The 23,265-nt window shown below is 31.8% G+C and overlaps 1 protein-coding gene across 1 annotated transcript; it reads right to left on the reverse strand.

Moving 5' to 3' along the window:
- Positions 1-1,697: 1,697 nt before the first annotated feature.
- LOC115714057 (pentatricopeptide repeat-containing protein At3g06430, chloroplastic) lies at positions 1,698-4,478 on the reverse strand. Its single transcript, XM_030642585.2, has 2 exons — positions 4,020-4,478; positions 1,698-3,347 (listed from the first exon to the last, which is right to left on the reverse strand). The coding sequence occupies exons 1-2, from the start codon at positions 4,380-4,382 to the stop codon at positions 2,202-2,204; spliced, it is 1,509 nt and encodes a 502-aa protein (XP_030498445.2). The 5' UTR covers positions 4,383-4,478; the 3' UTR covers positions 1,698-2,201.
- Positions 4,479-23,265: the final 18,787 nt, after the last annotated feature.

Genomic DNA, 23,265 nt, shown 5'->3' on the forward strand with positions numbered 1-23,265 from the left:
CACCATTGAATCAGCCCCTACTTAATTCTAAATCAATACCCAAACAAAAACCAAATTCAAGTTTAAAAAAATTTCAGTTTCAGATTTCAATTTCAATCAAAAACAAAAAAATAAAAATAAAGAATAGAATGTAAAGGAGGAGATCTGCCTCTCAACTCCGGATCCCAAACGACGAACTTGAAGCTCCTCCACCATCAGGCGAACCCATACTCCGACGGATTCCAACGCCATACTCGAAGCTCCACATCTCGGCAAACATCGACAGATCCAAATGCAAAGTCGAAGCTCTACCGCTCAACTCCGACAGACCCAAACACAAAGTCGAAGCTCTGTCGCTCAACTCCGACAGACCCAAACGAATGGACGTAATCTTGAGGTGGTCGATAATTTCTGGGTTTGCGATTTGAATCTTGATTTAAGGGTTTGTTTATTTTGTTAGATTTATCAAAGAATGCAGAATATATTATACCAAAAAGAAAGAAAGAAAGACACAAGAATGAAGAGGAGATGATGATTTTATTTTAAGTAAGTATAAAAGGATAGACTTAAGAGATATGTTTGGGTTTTTTCCAATCGGAGAAGAAGACGATTGCAGTGAAATATGAATAATTTTTTTTTGATTTTGTTATTTTATTTATAAATAATTTATAATTAGTTTTTATAATATTTAAATAATTAAATTTATTTGAACCAATAAATATATGCCATGTGTAAATGAATGTACTAAGTGACAGTCTTATTTGGCATTTAACAGTCAAATTAACTTATACTTTAAATTTGTTAACAGAAGTAAACATAAGATAGTTTTACCACCAAAAAATAACATAAGGGGGTTAAGTGTCTACAAATATAAACATAAAGGGGTTTGACCGCAAATTTCTCTTTATAAAACTATTTTTACTTTTCAATTTTTTAATTGAGAATTAAAATTTTAAACACAAAAAAATTACTTTTCAATATTTTTTTAAACAATTTTTTTTTCTTAATCAACATTCTGGACTCCGACCAAACTTAGACCTAAATCTCCCCCAACGACCCTGGTGCAGAACCCGGCCTCTGACCCGAACCCAAATCCGACTCCGAACCTAGAATCGACTTAAATAAAATCAAAAAATAAAAAATAAAAAATAAAATTTACAGAACACACTTTTATTTTCTATTTTTAAAATTGAAAAATAAAATAGTTACATGACATACTTTTGTTTTTCAAAAACAAAAATTTTGAAAATAAAAATTTTACTTTCATTTTATGATTAAAAAATTAAAAAACAAAAGCGTTATCAAATGACACCTTAACTAATGCATAATTATATTTATGAAAATAGTTTTTATTCATAAAGATCTGATATGATTTTCATGAATTTTTTAATTATGTAAATTTTATATCATTTATATTAAAGGTATTGTGATATATTATAGACAGTAATATTATAGAGCATTTGGTAATTTTCAAAAATAATAAAAATAAGAAATAATAATAATATAGAATATACAATCACTCATTATATTTAAATTTAATTTTGATATTTTAGAAAAAAGAAATACTTTCCACTTTTTTGTTGTATAGTTCTTGCCCTGTTTTTCAAATATCAATACCAGCAACCTCGGTAAGATTAGACAATGCAGTCTGTAAATGCAAAACAAGAATAATAGTAGACAATAAACTAGACCAATACACAAGCTGACAATAAACAATAAATCGGACAAAAGCAGATTCTTACCAAAATAATTGATCAGATTCTTTAGAATACACAGTTCGTAGAGAGAGGGGGGGAGAAAGCACAACAACAAAACCCTGAGATGCCTCTATATTACCCTGGCTGTCTATTCAATGTTGAAAAAGAAAACAAAAAAATAAATAAGTAAACTTTCTTTATATGAAGTAAAAGAAAGCAACTTACATATACTTCTCTGGACTAATGTAAAATATCGAACAATAGCTTAAGATATGCCTCTAGTGTGCAATTGTTCACTGATCAACCCCATGTATAAATCTCGTATGTACATCAGTCATTGAAATTATGTCACCTAAAGTATCAGATGTCTCTATTTGGGACTCTACAGTAGTTTCACTGAGGAGGTTACACTTGTTTCCTCATCCATCCTGTGATAGAGAAGCTTTGTACCCCCTAAGCAGTCAACAATTCGGACAAAAGAGACCGATGCTTCATTGACTAAAGAAGACCATCTAAGAGTCTCAATCATTCGTCCATGGAACTTGATTCAAAGTCCTTATTAGTCTCAGGCATGTTAGCTTTATTCTCAAGTTCCTGTTTTTCCAGCTCCAAATAGTAAATCTTGTCATTCATACCTTCCTTTCTATAAGCATCAACCATTATAGAGTAAGTTGTTAAATTTGGTACGCATCCCTTGTCTTTCATCCGCTGAAATACCCTTTCCATCTCTATCAAATCATCGGCCTTTGCACACGCTGATATCACCGCATTATAAAACGAAGTATTCTCAGGTATCCCAAACTTTCCAGCCAACTTAACACTGCTGATTACCTTATGGAAGAGGCCTGCATTAGCATAACCATTAATAAGGCAGCAGAATGTTTTTGTGTCTGGTTTCATACCTTCTGCACGCATCTGATCGAATGTGCATTCCATGTGTTTTGCATCTCCAACATCAGCAAACGCCTCAATTACGTTGTTGTAAGTTGAGGTCGTCCAAGGAAATTGAAGCTTCCGCATATACTCCATCACAGATGACATTTTATCATACATTCGTTTCTTCCCATAAGCACCAATCAATATATTAAAAGTGCGTGTTTCTGGTTCAATCCCAAAGTTACGGAACTTTTCATACCATCTTTCCATCATTTCAATCTGGCCCATGTTTCCAAACACACTGATGATAATGTTCATTGTCCAAACATCAGGCTTACAACTTGTGCTCTCCAGCATACCTGACAACACTTTCTCCATCTGCTCAAATTTCCCAGCCCTGCCATATCCACTCAACACTATGTTCTGGGTGACTGTGTTAGGACTAATTTGTCGTTCGTTCATTTCTTCATACAAGGACTCAACTAACTCATACTGTGAAGAATCAATGCTGGCCTTTATCAAGGTACTATAAGTAAAAACATCAGGCTGGCAGTTGGGAAGGGTTTTCATCTTGTTTAAAATAGAGAACGCCTCATCAATAAGATTGTTTCGACAATAAGCTTGAAGTAAGGCTGTATACAGTTCAGCAGTGGGGTCTAATTCTTCTTCCACCATAGTTTCAAAAAGCTTACGAGCATGATGGGGTTGCCCAGATCTTCCAAGGAGAACCAAAAGTTTCATGTAAGTCCCTTCTTTAGGGTGATAGAAAGGCTGTTCTCTGAGCATGTCAAACACCTAAAAACCAAATACCAATAACTACTTTTTCATCACTCATTTAAGGATAAAAAAAAGGAAAAAGCTAATAAAGCCCAAAATCTAATTTTATAGTTCTAGATAAATTCCTATGACAAAAAGTGGCAGAAATAATAGAGCTAGTGCTTAAAAAAAACACAGCAGAGAGTCAATTGAACTGGTTTGGAGCATTTTGTAGGATGAAATAAGAGAACCCAAACTTGTGGATAAATGGTATGTGTGGGATTGAAATTTATTGAAAAAAATGCTTATATGTTTCGTCCCACCACATTGCTTGTGAGTGATTTGTGGGATTTATATTACAGTGATAGCTATCATGGGATTTGGTAATTGGATAAATGGTATGTTTGTGATGGAAATTTATCCAAGAAAAAAAATAGAACCCAAACATCACAGTTGCCCCCAACCCAAAAAATAAATAAAAATAACTTTCTAAACAGAAACAAAGGTCAAATAACGAACTAGTTGAAGTACTTTGTTAGATAGACAAGATAACCCAACATCACAAACATGACCTTGTATACAAATAACATATCAAATGCTGAACTAATTGAAGCAATTTGTTGCGCAAACTTTAGATTCAGCATAAAAAGCATATAAAAGAACGATTTGGGTTTTCCAATTTGAGTGGCGAAAAGGAAAAAGGAAAAGGACCTGAAGAGCTTGGAGCCATTGCTTGTTGTCGATATGGTCGGACAAGGTTTCAGTAACGGTGCAGGCCCAGGCCTTGGCTTTGTTCTGGCGGTCCAGCTTCTTCTTAACATTCTTTATGGGCGGATTCCTTCGAGCCCCAGGAAGAGATGTCTCAGAGAATCCAGGGTACTCTCCTTTCTTCCAGATTCTCTTGTTGGTACCAGAAGAAGATGAAGAAGTGGTTCTAGAAGGAGCAGCGAATGCAGAACGAACCAGTCCCAAGGTGGTGGGTTTGTTGAGGGTGTTCTTCTTCCACTGGTTGGGAGTTGGAGTGGTTGGAGACGGAAGAAGGGAAGAAGAGAAGGATAGATATTTTGAAGCCATGGGTTTATCCACTCTTCAACTCAAGCTCAACTACATAACAATGAATATGGGATTAAGGTTTTGGAACCCATAGAAACGACAATATCCCAACACTAGCCTTTACGAAAACGACATCACAATAGTATATTAGTAGGGAAATTTGGGGTACCATGGTAGTAAGGGAAATTTTATTTACATTCCAAAAATTTCTAAAGACACCACATTTTAATAATTTTTATTTTATTTAAAATTAATAACTTTAATTATACTAAATTCTTTTAACTTTTTTCTTCCAATTTATATTCTTAAAAAATATACCTATCAAACAAAATTAAATTATATTTTAAATATTATGGCAAAAAAATTAAAATAAAAAATTATATGAAATTTTCTTAGAAAAAAATAAAAATAAAATATACATGAGTTAGAAAAATTATGAAAATAAAATCAAAATAAGTATTGAAATTAACATAAAATAATGTGAAGAAAAAAATTTAAGAAAATATTAAGAATACTTTTTAAAAATTATTTAAGTTTATATTTTTTTTTAATAATAGGGTGTATTTATAAGTTTATGGGGTGCAAATAGAACTCCCCCTACTTTAAACATGAAACAAAATATATTTTTTATTTAGTTCCAATTATATCCATAAAATAATAAAAGTAAAATTTCACTTAATATAATAATATACATGCAATAGGTGAAAATTAATTTTAGAGATCAATTTACACTACTGTGAATAGTTCATAGACTATTTATAATGAGCTGAAAAGTTTAAGGTGCACAACAATGCATAGATCATATTTTGAGAGGCAAAAATCCTAAATAGCCTTGTTTTTATATATAATTCTTTGAGTATGACTACATCCCGATTGGGTCTGATATTATACATGTTCAACAATTATTTTAGCCTTCCTATTTTGTGTGTGTGTATTTTTTCAAATCACAGGGTCAACTGTGTTTGCGTTCTTAATGTATAATGGTGTTTGTGAGCTTGAGAGTATAAATTGGGTTTTTAATGGAGCAAAAAAGTTGACATTCAAGATTGATACGAACATAACCTACTCACATTTGGTTGAGTTTTTGTACGAAGAACTCGAGGTTGACAAAGTACAGTATGACTTGATATTAGAAGTGACTTACAATTACACGAAGAGTTAATGTATCAACCTAAAGTTATAAGTAATGATAAGTATTTAAGTTTATATTTATCTATACTTTTGAAGAAGCTCGTTGAATTTGTTCCCTTTTTTGTGACTTTGGTGAAGAAGAATGTCTATATCGATCTTAGTCTTTTACCAAGTATTGTTAAGGATACTCGTAGTGAGGTTGGGACTTATGTTTTAGCAAAAAATTTGGAGTTGTTGGTGGCTGATGTGTTACCTAAATTTAACACTATGATGTTGAGAATTGGCATTGTAGTACAAATGCCCTTTTGTGACGAGTTTGGTGATGGTCTAGACCCTGAAGGTTATTTTAGTGGTAACGATGATGTAAGCGACAACTAAGATATAGAGGTCCCTATTGTAGCTTCAAACCTTCCTATATTATCGTACAAAATACATAAGAAACAACACGTAGAAGAAGACCCCATAGTGAGAATTATCAAACACTTGATACTAGTAGTAATTGCTGGTTTTATGGTATGCAGCAATTATCATTGTACCTGATTATCATTGTACCTATAGAGGCATGTTGGAATTTTCTCATTTTTGTATCAAGCAAAGTTATTCTTGCACAAACTAGTAAGCTTTTCCTCCTGTGATGGGTTAAGGATGTGAGTTAGACCTTGGTCTATCCATTATTGTGGAAACTCAAAAGGGTTTGGAGAGTGACTAATTGTTCTTGCTCTATAGCACGAAGGTTAATTGGTCAAATTTGGTAGATTTGACATATTCTTTGACAGTTTTTGGGTTTTGCTTGATGAGGGTTTTTATGTATCTGATAAAAAGGCTTTGTGGTTTGGAAAAATCTTGATATGGATTTATTAAGGGAATGTCGAATAGTAAAAATTTTCCATCATCGAAAAGATATGAAACTTCATCAAAGCATTTATTTTGCTAACAGAAGATCGTCGCAATGTTGGGCTTGTTGCAAAAGGCATGGATACTTATGTGTAATGTGTTAAGAGTTCGTTGAAAGATGCTATAATATTAGAGGGCGTTGTCAGGAGACTAGGATATCTTAATAGGAGAAACAAAGAGACCGTGAGGCCCTGATGTTGGGTTTTATGCCCTAAATAAAACTCATTTCAATATAATCAGATTTACTTATTAATATAGATCAGAAATAACATTTAATGTTGCATGGTTCACATGATTTATTTCATGATTATATGTACATAATGTATAAATTCATCTGAAATCCTTTTCACACACTTGATCCTGTTTATTGTGCTGTCAACACATTGGAAAGTAAACATGACTATGTGAATAAAGATTCCTAGATTTATCAGACATAGGGTATGATAATCTACAACAGAGTTTACTTGCATTTGGAGAAATGCTATGTTCTTTCCAGAGCATTGGTTAAAGTAAAGCTCAGGGTGGATGCATGGAGTATGCATCGGAAGGGACCGATATTGAATTTTGACTTAGATTTATTAAGCTTACCGTAATATCTATTCAAGTCAATATCGCCTAGTTGATCCTAGATCAAATGATCTTAATCCTGTTATGATTATGTTCAATCTTGAGAGGCTATTCGTTGATAACTCTAGAAATTAGAGTTATTCTTCACATTTTTTTAAACTAAAATTGGTTTAGTTCTTAAGTTTTTAATTATTTTTGAATTTATTAGCTTTATTGTAATTTTATATGTTTTTGTGTGTTTTTATAATTATTTTATTATAATATAGTATTTATTTTTAATTTTATTTTAGTTTTCTAATTAATTTTATGTATTTTTAGGTGTATTTGGTAGAAAAAAATTGGGATTAAATTGGAGAAATATTGAAGAAATTGGGCTAAATTACAATTTCAAAAAGAAAATCTGATGAGCCTTTATGCAAATTCCACTCTCGGTCAAAGTCAACAGCCCATCCGCACCGTTCGTTGACTGATCGAAGGGCTCCCATGCGTGCGTGAGCCACACTCCAGACAGGCGCAAGTGGTGCGCCAGACCCGCCTACCAGCCTTCTTTCCGCGTGGGACCCAGCTCGTTAGCGCCCCACTAATCAGCACCTGCCACCCGTCCACTTCCGTCAGCGCCCAACAAATCTCAGCTCGCCACGCATGCACTCGTCAGCTTTTCCAGCGAACCAGATCTCGCCACGTGTCCGCCTGTTGAGAAGAAAAAAAAGAAGAAGAAAAAAAAGTGAAGTGTTAATTGATTTACTCATCCGAAAATCACATTCATAAACACCAAATATTTCATTTTCTCCCACATATTACACATAAATATTCTATTTACTCTTCACAATTTATTTCACCTAAATAAACATTCCTAATTTATTTTTACCCTATCTTTTCACTATTTTTCCATCCAAACAAACATTTATTTTTTCCAATACTCTTACACATACTCTATTTATCCCTTCTCTTCCCAACACTAATTAAATTAATCAATTTATTTATTTTATTTTGATTAATTTAATCTCCCAATTTTGCCTATAAATATGGTGTTGGAAGACCATTTAAAATCACATCTCTTCACCCTCCCTAAACACCTCTTCAACCCTAAACACTTCTCCATTCCACATTATTTCACTCCACACTTTTCATACTTCTACCATCTCCTTCTTATCATTTTTTCTACCATTTTTACATTTTGAAGAGCATGTCAAGTATGTTTATCTTTTGTAATTGTTATCTAGTTATGAACTTCTAATCTTTTTTCAAGATTATTAAGATGATGATGAAGCAAAATGTAACTAGATAGTGTTTATGTTTATATGTTGATTTCCCATTTGTGCTATAAAGTTCATGGATTTTTCTATCGAAAATATATTTTTTTCATCTTCAATATCATGTATTTTTGATTGTTAAAACATATTTCCACTTAGTTCTTCATTATGCAAAAATATAGTACTCTTTGATTACATGTCTTTCATTAAATTGTTTACATCTAATTCTTAGAATATAAGTGTTATATTTTGCCTAAACATAGTTTCTTTGATTTTGTGTAGTTTCATTAAATTGTAACACATTTAATGCTTAGAAATTATACATTTTATAAGTGAAGAAAAATCACACCTTTTGAAAATAACTTGTACTTAAATGAAAAGTATATTTTGGAAAATATGGTGTGATTTATTTCAACTATATCTAAAACTTGGGAATCAATATACTTATAAATATTATTGAACTTGCATTTTGTGGATTCTAATATCTTAATAATCTTATTTTACACATCTTATTTGAAAATCATTTTCATACTCACTCATCTTTAATCTTAGGTATTTTAGTTACTCGTCTTTTATTTTATTTTGCAAAACCAAAATCTCGTCAAATATTTGGAGCTAGGTTAGAATATTCTTGTTTTGTTTGAAATAGTTTTTTTTTTATGATAGTCAACTCCCATGGGTTCGACCTTGCACTTACATGAACACTATATTCCGAAACGATTCGTGCACTTGCAAGTATAAATATTAAATCACTCAATTTTGAGGACAACATTCGTGTTCTTTGATTTGTTAGTTAAGCCTACTTTTAGGTCAGGGTGATACGTACATTTTGGGAACACGGTAGTGCAATTGAGTGGGAGGGCTAACATAAACATGGAATCTATAGCTTCTATCTGGCAAATAGTAAGTAAAGGATGATCTCCTTCGAGCTTGACCAAACAAAAATAAATGGTGGAGATCTCATTTCACATAAGCTGAAATATCATTTATACGGGGTTAAGTGTTTTAAGGATTAAATACATTGTAGGGTGTAACGGTAATCTAATCCCTTTACAGTGTAGATCATTCATATAGAGGATCATTGATCAAATTAGGATTATAACAATGGATAAGTAATGATGTGTCTATATGGTGGAACATATAGAGCATTCTATATACTGAGAGTGCAATTGTAAGTTCTATGGGTGGATTCAACGAAGAATTAATAAGTTAGTGAATTTTAGTAATAAATTCTTGATCTGCTTATTGGAAGCTTGGTTATATAGACCCATGGTCCCCGCACTAGTTGAGATAATATTGCTTGTAAGACTCATATAATTGGTTTTGATTAATCAATTATAATTCTCAATTTAGACTATGTCTATTTGTGAATTTTTCACTAAGTAAGGGCGAAATTGTAAAGAAAGAATTTTAGGGGCATATTTGTTAATTATGATACTTTGTATGGTTCAATTAATAAATATGATAAATAACAATATTATTTAATAATTATTTATAGTTATTAAATAGTTAGAATTGGCATTTAAATGGTTGAATTAGAAAATTGCCGTTTTTGAGAAAATCAGATGTAGAAAAGATAAAACTGTAAAATTGCAAAAAGTGAAGTCCAAATCCACTTTGTATGGCCGGCCACTTTTGTAGGGAATTTAAACTGATATTTTCATTATTTTAATGCTAAATAATTCAAACCTAACCCTAGTGGAATGCTATAAATAGATAGTGAAGGCTTCAGGAAATTTACACAAAAAATTTACACACTTTTCTTCTGACCTTTCATTCAGAAAAAACTGAGCCTCTCTCTCTCTCCCTATCTTTGGCCGACCACTCCCTCTCTCTCTTCTCCCTCTTCAATTTCGAAATACTTAGTGTTAGAGTAGTGCCCACACACAGCAAGTGATACCTCAATCATAGTGAGGAAGATCGTGAAGAAAGACTTTCAGCAAGAAGGAGTTTCAGCACTAAAGAATCAGAGAAAGAGATCCAGGTTCAGATATTGATAATGCTCTGCTACAGAAAAGAATCAAGGGCTAGATATCTGAACGGAAGGAGTCATTATATTCCGCTGCACCCAATGTAAGGTTTACTAAACTTTATATGTGTTTATTTCATCGTTTTAGAAAGTTCATATTTAGGGTGTTAATCAACATACTTGTGAGTAGATCTAAGATCCTGGTAAAATAATTTTCAACAACTGGCCTCAGAGCCATGTTAATTGATTTGCTGGCAAGAAATTTGGACTTTAAAACGATTGTTTGATGTTTTGGATGGTATCATGTTGTATTGAGTGTTATTTGATGATTGATTGGTGTTTGTGAATTTTCGTGAAACATAATTGAATATCTGTTTCTGAAATTATTTTTATTGGATAGTATGGAAAAAATTAAGCAAGTTACTTTTTTATAGAACTCAATTTTGATTTAATTTGAATTAGTTATGATTTTTTGAAGTTTCGAAAAAATCGGGGTTGAGCTGAAGGCCTCCTGCGCGCGCGGACTTCATGCAAATCCTCCAGCCGCCGAGATACCTCGCCCATATCACCCCAGCACGCGCGCAGACAGTATGCACATCATCCCGTCCGTACAGCTTGTAATTTTTTTCGTTTTTCTTCGTTTTTCATGCTTTTTCATGGAATTAACTTCCGTTTTTTTGTGTAGTTCTGTATTTATACATTTACTATTCCTAATTCAATTCTAATTATCATAATTAATTTATTTAATATTTTTTAAAATTTAATTCATGATATTAGTGTAATTTGAATTTGAATAAGTCAATATCTATCTTTTTTGCTTAATTATCTATCTTATTTTTAAATTTGATTATATCTTATCTTATTTTTAAATTTAAGGTCGGATTTTAAATTGTTAAATTAATTTTTTTTTAAATAATTTCACCTTATTTAAATTTAAAATAAGATAACTATAATCATGTAATTTTAAATAGATGTAAGATATTTTGCTAACTTTTAAATTTTGTTATTTTATTTATTTAAATTACATTTAAAATCTAAAAAAGATATTCATTTATCTTTTTTAATTTTTTATTTAATTTTTATTTATAAAATAACATTAAATTTTTAAAAGTATTTAGCAAATTTTGAAATGATATTTAGGTTGGTTGAAACCTAATTTTTCAAAAATTGTAGGTTTAATTTTAAATTTTTTTAAATTTCAAAATTTTTCAATTTTTTTTTTTAAATTTTCGAAAAATAAATTATTTATTTATTTAATTAATTATTTTTTCGAAATTATTTATTTAAAATTAAATAAATCCTACATCCAGCTATCCAGCTAACCTTGTTGCAGGAGTATGTGTTTTAGCTTGTTTGTAAGTTTTCAAAACCTATTATTGCTTGATTGCAAATAGCCATGGTTAACTTTTTGCCAGATCTAATGATCTGATGGCTCCCTTGGTCAAGTAAATAATTTGTAACAGGTATATTTACAATCTTCTTTCATCTGTGTATGACCTAGCAACATGATAGGATCCATCCAAAGTGTGCCTGTGTGAGCCTATGTGTTTAATTTCATTATAGATGCATATAGGTTGTTGTTGCTAAATAAAATATCATAGTTTTTGATAGATTTTATTTAGGCCCATTTAGTTTTGGGCCTATTCAATTAATAACAGTTGTTCATTTTAAGGTTAAATTCCTCTCTTTTGGGCCTTGTGTGAGAGTTGGGAGCCATAGTAGTGGGTACAACATACTGAACCCAGCACCCCCTCACATGAACCACCCCAATTGTGAAGGCCCATTTGCCTGATTTGAATAAGTGTACTAGGTTAATTAAATTAGTTTAACCTAATAAAATTGATTAGCAACATAATTAATTTCACTTATTTTGAAATTCATTTAAGAAAACCATAGTTTAAAGAATTTTTCATTCTAAGCTAAACTATATGTATTTTCTTGTATTTAATTAAATATAGAATTATAACCATCTAGATTCTTTTTGAAGCTTAATTTAAATTTTTCATTAAATATTCCTATTTAAGTTGATTAGTTTTTAAGTTGACATTTAGTTATCTCTAACTAATCAACTTAAATCTGAATATCTTTTGGATTTAAAATTTCAAAATTAAGTTGAGGAATTTTAGGCATTGGTTATTAAGATTCTTTAGATATTTTTTAAGTTGATATCTTTTCGAATATTAACTTAAAATGGAATATTCTCAAATTAAGTGGTTATAACTTATTTTTTATATTTAATTAAATTTGAATTTGAAACTATTTAAGTTTTAGATTTTTTCTAATACAACTTAAACAAGATATTTTTTCAAATTTTGTGGAAAAGATACTTAGTCAAATAAGATATTTTCTAGATAGTTATTTCTAGACTACTTATTATTTCTAATATTAAATAGGAAAATATTATACATTGTGAAATTAATTATTTAAATAATTAATTTTGGTACAATTTATTTTAAGTATATTTTTCCTAGTATTAAACTAGAGATTAATAATTAAGCCTTCTCTACACTTAATTATTTATTTCTTGAATTTAATACATTTAATTAATTTGAAAATTAAATATCTAAGTTGATTTTCATCATGATCTTAAATATTTCTTTTTCATGACACTTAATTAAATAGAAAATTATTTTTAGTTGAAATTTATTTTTTCAACTAAATTTAAATAATTTTCAAAATATATTTTTTCTTTATTTTATTAATCAAATTTCAAAATTGCATTTCTTAAATGCTGGAATTTCGAATTTTATTTGAAAAATAGATTAAAGTTGTAAATGAATTAAAATATATTATTAAAAATTGAATTAATTAGTCAAAGGAAAATCTAGATAGGTAATATTTTTACTTGAAGTATTTTTCTAGTGTATTTAATTAAATAGAAAATTAATATTTAAGTTGATTTTCATCATCATACTTAAATATTTGAATTTTTTTCTTATATATTTAATTAAATAGGAAAATTATATTTTTGTTGTAAATTAATTTTATTAATTAATTTTAGGCCAACATTAAATTAGAATAATTTTTCCAGGATTTATTTTTATTTTAACATGCATTTTCGAAAATTGTATTCTTAAATACTTTAATTTTTCGAAATGCAATATATATTTATAGAAAATTAAATTTGAGTTGTAAATTAATTTAAATTAATTTTGTAACAACTTAAATTGAATATTTTTCTAAATATTTATTGGAAATTATTACTAAGATTGAAATAATTCATGCTATTTTCATACCCATCTAAGTAAAATTTATAAATATTAAATTAAAATTTATATTTAGAATTTTTCATTCTAAATTGGAAATTTTAATTAAATAAATATATATTTAAAATAAATAGATTAAATAAAGAGAATCAAAGAAAATACAACTCTCTTTAAATAATGAGCTTTATTATTAAGATATTCGATCTCCATTGTTGGTTTTACATCGCGTTTGTTTTAGTGAGTAATCCTCCCTAATGGAGGAGCGTTCATTAGCAATTTCGCACCGTTTAATCTCGAAAAATAAGTAGTTTGTAAGTGTTTTATATGGTATGGATCACCCTAATGGTGGCGACCATATTTGACTTGCAAATTGCGAAACAATGGTGGAAGCTCATAAGATAGAATTGCCTTGACTCTCGCCTAAACGGGACAATGCTGAATTTCAATCTTGATCGAATAAAGGGTTGCTAGAATGTTTAACGTTTTAGATGAGCTGACAACTCTATTCAATGGATGGTAGCTTTGACTCTCGCCTAAACGGGACACTGATATCAGTTTGTTGAAAACCTTGGACATTATTTAGGATTGTATGTTTTAGTATTTTCACTTGTCATTCCTACTTGCTATATGTTTAATAATTTCTGAATTGTGTATGAATTTATATTGAACCATGTTATTTTCTGTTATTAAGTTGTAGTTTAATTCGAATCTTCATTGTTGGTCTAATGAGATAAATCCCTAGTGGATTTTCACCATTAGACATACATAATAGTGTTAGATCTCGAAAGATAAATATTGTATATGCAACATCTAGCTGTTCATCAATTGATGACACCTTAGATTAGTATTTTTACGATATGAAACAAGAAGATTATATATATAAATAAGATTACTTTGACTCTCGCTAATCGAAGCATCGTTGGATTCTTATTTATAAACAAAATTATCCTAATTCCTCTTAGCTTATTCATTTCGGATTAGCTCAATAACATATCATTGGATGAATGGTCTATATATCATATCATGTCATTCTATATTTTCTCTTAAGAAACTAAATGACACAAATGATTATAATCCCGAATTCTATTCCCAATTGATATAAATCCTCAATCTTAGAAATCTCCTACTTGTATGGGCAAATCAGACTTAGAGTTAAATTAGTAGTGGTGGTCCAAGATAGAATTACTCATTATATTTGGTATAAATTTAAGTCTTTGACTTTAATTTTAGATTCCAAACAGAAATTTTCTTATATTTCTAATTCCAGAATACAATACAGTTACACTTTCTCAAGTGTTTAATATCCATCTTCTATTAATGGATTAAAACTGTATGGAATATGAGTTAGGTATACTGTGACCAGGATCCACTTGCAGTATTCTAAGAACTCTTTGATGTAACTAAACCTAAGTCATCAAAAGGCACAACCACATTTTATTTATCTATGGAATTTGTATCTTGTTCATAGTGGTTTTGACAAGATCAATCTCTGCAAAGAGTTAATATGCCTATATCCACTGAAAGTAGTTCATCTCATTCGAAATGGATGTACATTCAGGGGTGGATATGAGTTTTTTGTTGTATTCTTAAAACGATAACTCTAGATTATACCTTATGCAAAGAAATTTGAAATGTTTGTAAAATTTCATTAATTTCAAGCAATGGTTAAACACCATTAAGGTAAGTGGTTAAAGATCTTGCGAACTGATATGGGTGGAGAAATAGTTAGTAGATATGCAGTTCAAAGATCATTAAATTGATTTTTGAATTATATCTAAACTTACCTCCCCAGAAATTTTGAGTTGCATGTTGATGATTAGTTACTAGTCGTTGCCTAATTCCTTCTATGGTAATACAATTTCAGAATGATGTAATGGTTGTATACTTAATGTAAATCATTACTAGAATCATGGATGACCTAATCAAAATCTTAAGAAAAGCTAGAACTGTTAACCATGGTTTGTTAGCTATTCTAAGTGATTAGGGGTGGACCATCCCATAGTCAATAGATAAGAAAGTGTTTATTTAAAAGAAATACTACTTTTCTAAGATAATGACTACGTTTGAAAATAAAGGAGATATTTAATTCTTGATTCCAAAAGTGTTCTATCATCTTATTTGAAATATGATGATCCCACTGCCTCTGTTGTTTTGACACAACCGAAGAGATCAATACCATTTAGTTTTCTTAGACATAATTCACGGTACCTTGTCGTAGTGGGAGAGTTTCTAGGAACTCACCTTCTCATGACTTGGGAGACACTAGTAATTAAAATCCATTGTATGTATAAACAAGTAATGGATTGTCAAGATAAGAAACTAAGAAGAAAAGCCAATAGAACTATGGTTTAATCCATTCACATGGAGCAACCTAAGTTTTCTATTACAAGGACATAAAAGAAAATTTTTGTTAATAAGTCTATTCAATGGACTTAACAAAACTTCCTGTTCCTAGTATTATAGGTTTGAGTTTATCTAAACCTATGGCTTGTGGTATACCTGGTAATTACTTACTCTAATGCAAGCAACTTACTTTAATAAGATGCTGAAGCATTTTCTTTCTAATGGCAATCTATAGAAGCTTCTCGACTTCTAGGCATAGATTTTATTTATCTAAGGAAAAGTCTCAACTATTCCAGAAAAGATAAAGCCATGAAAGAATTTCTTAAATCAACAGTGAGAGGTTTTAGATATGCTTTTGTATGCCTTAGACCAGACACCTGCTGTTGAGTGGGAGTAATGAGTAGGTATCAGATTAATCCAGGAGAAGAACATTGGAAGACAATCAACTAAATCGTAAGATTAAGAAGAGTAACTATATGTTAGTCTATAAGGGTGTGTTTAAAACTCTTAGACTACACCACATCAGATTTCGAAATTTGCCTTAGTGCTAGAAAATCTTTCTGATAAGATAATGATTACTCTGGGGGTGGAATACTGATTTTGGAGAAGTGTAAAAACCTATCTGAAGTCTCTAGGTCTACCAGGAAGGGACTGAATGTTAAAGCTGCAGGAAAGGTACTTATTCAGTCTAAGGAAAGTTCTATACATCTTTGGCACCATTCCAAATTGCCTAAACTACTAGTGTTAATTTCCTGATTAACCAAAAGTAGTTGCCAAAGGTATAGAATCCAGTATCCCAAGAGAGTAGACATATAGAGAGGAATTTCACATTATCAATGATTTTGTGATTAAGGAAGAGTAATGGTGGAGAAAAGGTTGTGGTTAATTCAACCTTTCAGATCCTATTACGAGGAGTTTACTACTACTACACTTGATTTGTATATCAAGGTGTTGAGATTATTTGAAATGCACATTTTGTTTTATATTAGTGCAAGTGGGAGTTTGTTGGGTTTTATGCCCTAAATAAAACTCATTTCAATATAATCAGATTTACTTATTAATACAGATCAGAAATAACATTTAATGTTGCATGGTTCACATGATTTATTTCATGATTATATGTACATAATGTATTAATTCATCTGAAACCCTTTTCACATACTTGATTCTGTTTATTGTGTTGTCAACACATTGGAAAGTAAACATGACTATGTGAATAAAGATTCCTAGATTTATCAGACATAGGGTTTTACTGATATGATAATCTACAACAGAGTTTACTTGCATTTGGAGAAATGCTATGTTCTTTCCAGAGCATTGGTTAAAGTAAAGCTCAGGTTGGATGCATGGAGTATGCATCGAAAGGGACCGATATTGAACTTTGACTTAGATTTATTAAACTTACCGTAATATCTATTCAAGTCAATATCGCCTAGTTGATCCTAGATCAAATGATCTTAATCCTGTTATGATTAGGTTCAATCTCGAGAGGCTATTCGTGTTCTTTGATTTGTTAGTTAAGCCTACTTTTAGGTCAGGGTGATACGTACATTTTGGGAACACGGTAGTGCAACTGAGTGGGAGCGCTAACATAAACATGGAATCTATAGCTTCTATCTGGCGAATAGTAAGTAAAGGATGATCTCCTTCGAGCTTGACCAAACAAAAATAAATGGTGGAGATCTCATTTCACATAAGCTGAAATATCATTTATACGGGGTTAAGTGTTTTAAGGATTAAATACATTGTAGAGTGTAACGGTAATCTAATCCCTTTACAGTGTAGATCATTCATATAGATGATCATTGATCAAATTAGGATTATAACAATGGATAACTAATGATGTGTCTATATTGTGGAACATATAGAGCATTCTATATACTGAGAGTGCAATTGTAAGTTCTATGCGTGGATTCAATGAAGAATTAATAAGTTAGTGAATTTTAGTAATAAATTCTTGATCTGCTTATTGGAAGCTCGGTTATATAGACCCATGGTCCCCGCACTAGTTGAGATAATATTGCTTGTAAGACTCATATAATTGGTTTTGATTAATCAATTATAATTCTCAATTTAGACTATGTCTATTTGTGAATTTTTCACTAAGTAAGGGCGAAATTGTAAAGAAAGAGTTTTAGGGGCATATTTGTTAATTATGATACTTTGTATGGTTCAATTAATAAATATGATAAATGACAATATTATTTAATAATTATTTATAGTTATTAAATAGTTAGAATTGGCATTTAAATGGTTGAATTAGAAAATTAGCGTTTTTGAGAAAATCAGATGCAGAAAAGATAAAACTGTAAAATTGCAAAAAGTGAGGCCCAAATCCACTTTGTATGGCCGGCCACTTTTGTAGGGAATTTAAACTGATATTTTCATTATTTTAATGCCAAATAATTCAAACCTAACCCTAGTGGAATGCTATAAATAGGTAGTGAAGGCTTCAGGAAATTTACACAAAAAATTTACACACTTTTCTTCTGACCTTTCATTCAGAAAAAACTGAGCCTCTCTCTCTCTCTCCCTATCTTTGGTCGACCACTCCCTCTCTCTCTTCTCCCTCTTCAATTTCGAAATACTTAGTGTTAGAGTAGTGCCCACACACAGCAAGTGATACCTCAATCATAGTGAGGAAGATCGTGAAGAAAGACTTTCAGCAAGAAGAAGTTTCAGCACTAAAGAATCAGAGAAAGAGATCCAGGTTCAGATATTGATAATGCTCTGCTACATAAAGGAATCAAGGGCTAGATATCTGAACGGAAGGAGTCATTATATTCCGCTGCACCCAATGTAAGGTTTACTAAACTTTATATGTGTTTATTTCATCGTTTTAGAAAGTTCATATTTAGGGTGTTAATCAACATACTTGTGAGTAGATCTAAGATCCTGGTAAAATAATTTCCAACACCTGATACCGTTATATGATAATTAATAATTAATTTAATGGTGTTAGCTTTAACCGTTTAACTTTTAACGAAAAAACATTAAACTAATAATTTTTGTTAGATAGTCACATTTTTTTTTTGATAACTCAGGACATTATATTGCACAAACAAGATTTACAACCTATTAGCACCCTATACGGGCCTACACAAACTATACATCAATATGTATTCCTCAATTTTTTTTACATCATAGCTCATTAAACCACTCCTTATCTATATCCTTGGTCTTCTTAGGAGTAAACATTGCCACTCTCATTTTGATGCTCCCTTTAGTTTCTTCAACAATTCGGTTTGAGTCAATAGACACCCCCTGCCAAATTCTGTAATTCCTCAGCTTCCATATACTATACACCAAGCTAGCAATCGCAGCTATATACACCATCTTTCGAAATTTCGAAAGTTTTGCTCTGTCTATCCATCGCAGCAACTGGGGCAGTGATGTTGAAACAGCATTCCACTTCAGCCATTGTTTAATTTCCTGCAATTTATCTACAGTAGTAGCACATTCAAAGAATAGGTGTTGGTTTGTTTCTTCACAATCCTCACACATGCAGCATTTTCCTTGTACTTGTACTCCAATATTGAACAGCCTGTCTTGAGTTTTCAAGCGATTTAGCATTGCTAACCACAAGATAACACTATGTTTGGGAATATTTAATCTACTCCAAACCTCCTTACACCATCTCGGGCCAGCAACTGAAGGAGAAAACATTTTATATCCTGGTGCTATAGTGTATTTCCCTTGCTGAAACTCAGTTGTATCAGTCAGTTGCTTTATCTGATTCTTGATAGCCACTAGCTTTTTCCAATACCAACTGGCATGGATAGAAGCTGAGTAGCTCCACCAATCATGGTCTTTGAGATAGACACTGTGTATCCACCTTTGCCAAAGGCTCTCTTGTTTGTTTGAAATAGCCCAGATGTATTTACTTACAACTGCCTTATTCCACTCCTCAATCTTTATAATCCCCAATCCACCTGATTTTTTTGGTTGACAAGTGTTTTCCCAAGAGACCGCACCAGCCCCATGGAACATTGCTTGACCTTTCCACATATAAGCTCTACAGATGGCTTCAATAGCCTTGATTACTTTTTTTGGCAACACCATTATCTGGCTCCAGTAAGCCTGAATCGCAATTAAGACTGAATTGATTAAAGTAATCCGACCTGCAAACGAGAGGTTTCTTGAACTCCAACTCTTGATTCGAGTAGTCATTCTCTCAGCCAGAAGCTCACACTCCTTACCTGAGATCTTCCTTGCACAGATAGGAATCCCCAGGTAAGTGAATGGTAATTCCTGTCTAGAGAAACCAGATGTTTTAATCAGCTTCTTCACACTCTCTTCTGGCATATTACTACAATAAATTGCAGTTTTGCTGGCATTAGGATGAAGACCTGATGAGAGTGAGAAAAGCTTTAGGGCCTGAAGCATATAATTGACACTCTGTGAATCTCCATGGCAAAAAAGCAGAACATTGTCAGCAAAAGCTAGATGGTTTAGTCGGAGCTGAGAACACCTGTCATGAAAGTAAAAGTCATTTTTCTCTCCAATCTTCTTCATAAGCCTTGACAAGTATTCCATACTCAGGACAAACAACAATGGAGACATAGGATCCCCCTGCCTGAGACCTCTTTTAGCTTCAAAAAAACCATGTAAGGACCCATTAAACATGAGAGAGAATCTGGGAGTACAAACACATCTCATTATAAGCTGGATAAACTTCTTGGGAAACTTTAAACCATCTAACATTTCTTCCAGAAACCCCCATTCTAGAGTATCATATGCCTTTTGAAGGTCCAACTTAATCAAGCAACTTGGTTTATTGCCTTTCCTGTGGTAATGTCTTACCAAGTCCTGGCAAATCATGATATTATGCCCTATGAATCTCCCCTTAATAAAGCCTCCTTGAGAGTGAGAGATTGTCTCAGGGAGAATGTCTCGGATTCTTGTACTCAAAAGCTTAGTTGCAATCTTGTATATAACATTACAACAAGCAATTGGACGAAAATCCTTAACAGTGTTAGGGCATTTTACTTTTGGAGCCAAGGTAATAATGGTGGAATTGATTTCTTTGAGAATGTTACCTGTTTCCAAGAAAGAAATTACTGCCTCACATATGTCGTCTCCAATCATTACCCAATTATCTTGGAAAAAACTACTAGAAAAACCATCTGGCCCTGGAGATTTGCCCACTGGAATACTGAAAACAGCCACCTTTACCTCCTCTTTAGAGAATTCCCGAGTTAACAATTGAGACTGCTCACCAGTAATTAGAGGACCCCTGGAGAGAATACTATGCTGCACTTTCCTTCTGTTCAACATGCTAGATCCCAACAGTTGCTTGTAGAAAGATAGGAATGCTTCAGTTATAAGTTCTGGCTCATGAACCCGATTTCCTGCTTCATTTTCAATGGATAGAATTCGATTCTGCCTCACCCGATGCTTAATGCACGCATGAAACAGAGCAGTATTACTATATCCGTTCCCAATCCACGCCATTTTTGCTTTCTGGTGCAGAAATGAAGAGTAGTCCTTTTGCACTTTGACTAACAACTCCCTAGCTTCATTTTCTTTGCTATGTAATTCTGCATTCAATGGCTGCTGGTGTATCATATTTTGCCATGTCTCCAGCTCCATCTTTGCCTTGTTGACTGCACTTTGCAGGTCTGAAAATCCCTCCTTGTTAGATTCTTTCAGCTTAACTTTAAACTGCTTCATTTTTGTAACCACTTGGAACATATTTCGACCCTCTTATTTGTTAGGTTTTATGCCCTAAATAAAACTCCATTTCAATGTAATCTATTTTATTCAACATCAATAAAGAAACAGAAGTATTTTTCATTCATTTGTGTATGTTTTGGTTCACTTTATCAATTGCTTGTCAATTTGATTTATAAATTCATCTTAAACCCTTTTCACATACTTGATCATGTTTATTGTGTTGTCATCACATTGGAAAGTAAACATGACTATGTGAATAAAGTTTCCTAGATTTATCAGACACAGGTTTTTAATGATATGATAATCTACAACAAGAGTTTACTTGTATTTGGAGAAATACTATGTTCTTTCCAGAACATTGGTTAAAGTAAAGCTCAGGTTGGATGCATGGAGTATGCATCGGAAGGGACCGATATTGAACTTTGACTTAGATTTAATTAAACTTACCGTAAAATCTATTCAAGTCAATATCGCCAAGTTGATCCTAGATCAAATGATCTTAATCCTGTTATGATTAGGCTCAATCTTGAAAGGCTATTCGTGTTCTTTGATTTGTTAGTTAAGCCTACTTTTAGGTCAGGGTGATACGTACATTTTGGAAACACGGTAGTGCAATTGAGTGGGAGCGCTAGCATAAACATGGAATTTATAGCTTCTACCTGGCGAATAGTAAGCAAAGGATGATCTCCTTCGAGCTTGACCAAACAAAAATAAATGGTGGAGATCTCATTTCACATAAGCTAAAATATCATTTATACGGGGTCAAGTGTTTTAAGGATAAAATACATAGTAGGGTGTTACGGTAATCTAATCCCTTTACTGTGTAGATCATTCATATAGAGGATCATTGATCACATTAGGATTATAACAATGGATAACTAATGATGTGTCTATATGGTGGAACATATAGAGCATTATATATACTGAGAGTGCAATTCTAAGTTCTATGCGTGGATTCAACGAAGAATTAATAAGTTAGTGAATTTTAGTGCTAAATTCTTGATCTACTTATTGGAAGCTCGGTTATATAGACCCATGGTCCCCCCACTAGTTGAGATAATATTGTTTGTAAGACTCATGTAATTGGTTTTGATTAATCAATTATAATTCACAAATTAGACTATGTCTATTTGTGAAATTTTCACTAAGTAAGGGCGAAATTGTAAAGAAAGAGTTAATAGGGGCATATTTGTTAATTATGATACTTTGTATGGTTCAATTAATAAATATGATAAATGACAATATTATTTAATAATTATTTATAATTATTAAATAGTTAGAATTGGCATTTAAATGATTGAATTAGGAAATTGGCATTTTTGAGAAAATCAAATACAAAAGGTGTTAAAATTGCAAAATTGCAAAAAGCAAGGCCCAGTCCACTAAGCCATGGCCGGACACCTTTGTAGGCTTTTTAAGTTGATTTTTTCATTATTTCAATGCCATATAATTCAAATCTAACCCCAGTGGAATGCTATAAATAGATAGTGAAGGCTTCAGGAAAATTACACTTCTGAATCAGAAAACCTGGGCCTCTCTCTCTACCTTGGCCGCCACCCTCTCTCTTTCTTCTTCCTTAGAATTTCGAAATTACCTTAGTGATTAGAGTAGTGCCCACACACATCAAGCAATACCTCAATCATAGTGAGGAAGATCGTGAAGAAAGATCATCAGCAAAGGAGATTCAGCATCAAGGATTCAGAGAAAGAGATCCAGGTTCAGATCTTGATAATACTCTGCTACAGAAAGGATTCAAGGGTTAGAGATCTGAACGGAAGGAGCCATTTAATTCCGCTGCACCCAATGTAAGGTTTCTTAAACTTTATATGTGTTTAATTTATCGTTTTAGAAAGTTCTTATTTAGG

Source organism: Cannabis sativa, chromosome 4, assembly GCF_029168945.1.
Source record: "Cannabis sativa cultivar Pink pepper isolate KNU-18-1 chromosome 4, ASM2916894v1, whole genome shotgun sequence".
Classification (NCBI taxonomy): Eukaryota; Viridiplantae; Streptophyta; class Magnoliopsida; order Rosales; family Cannabaceae; genus Cannabis; species Cannabis sativa.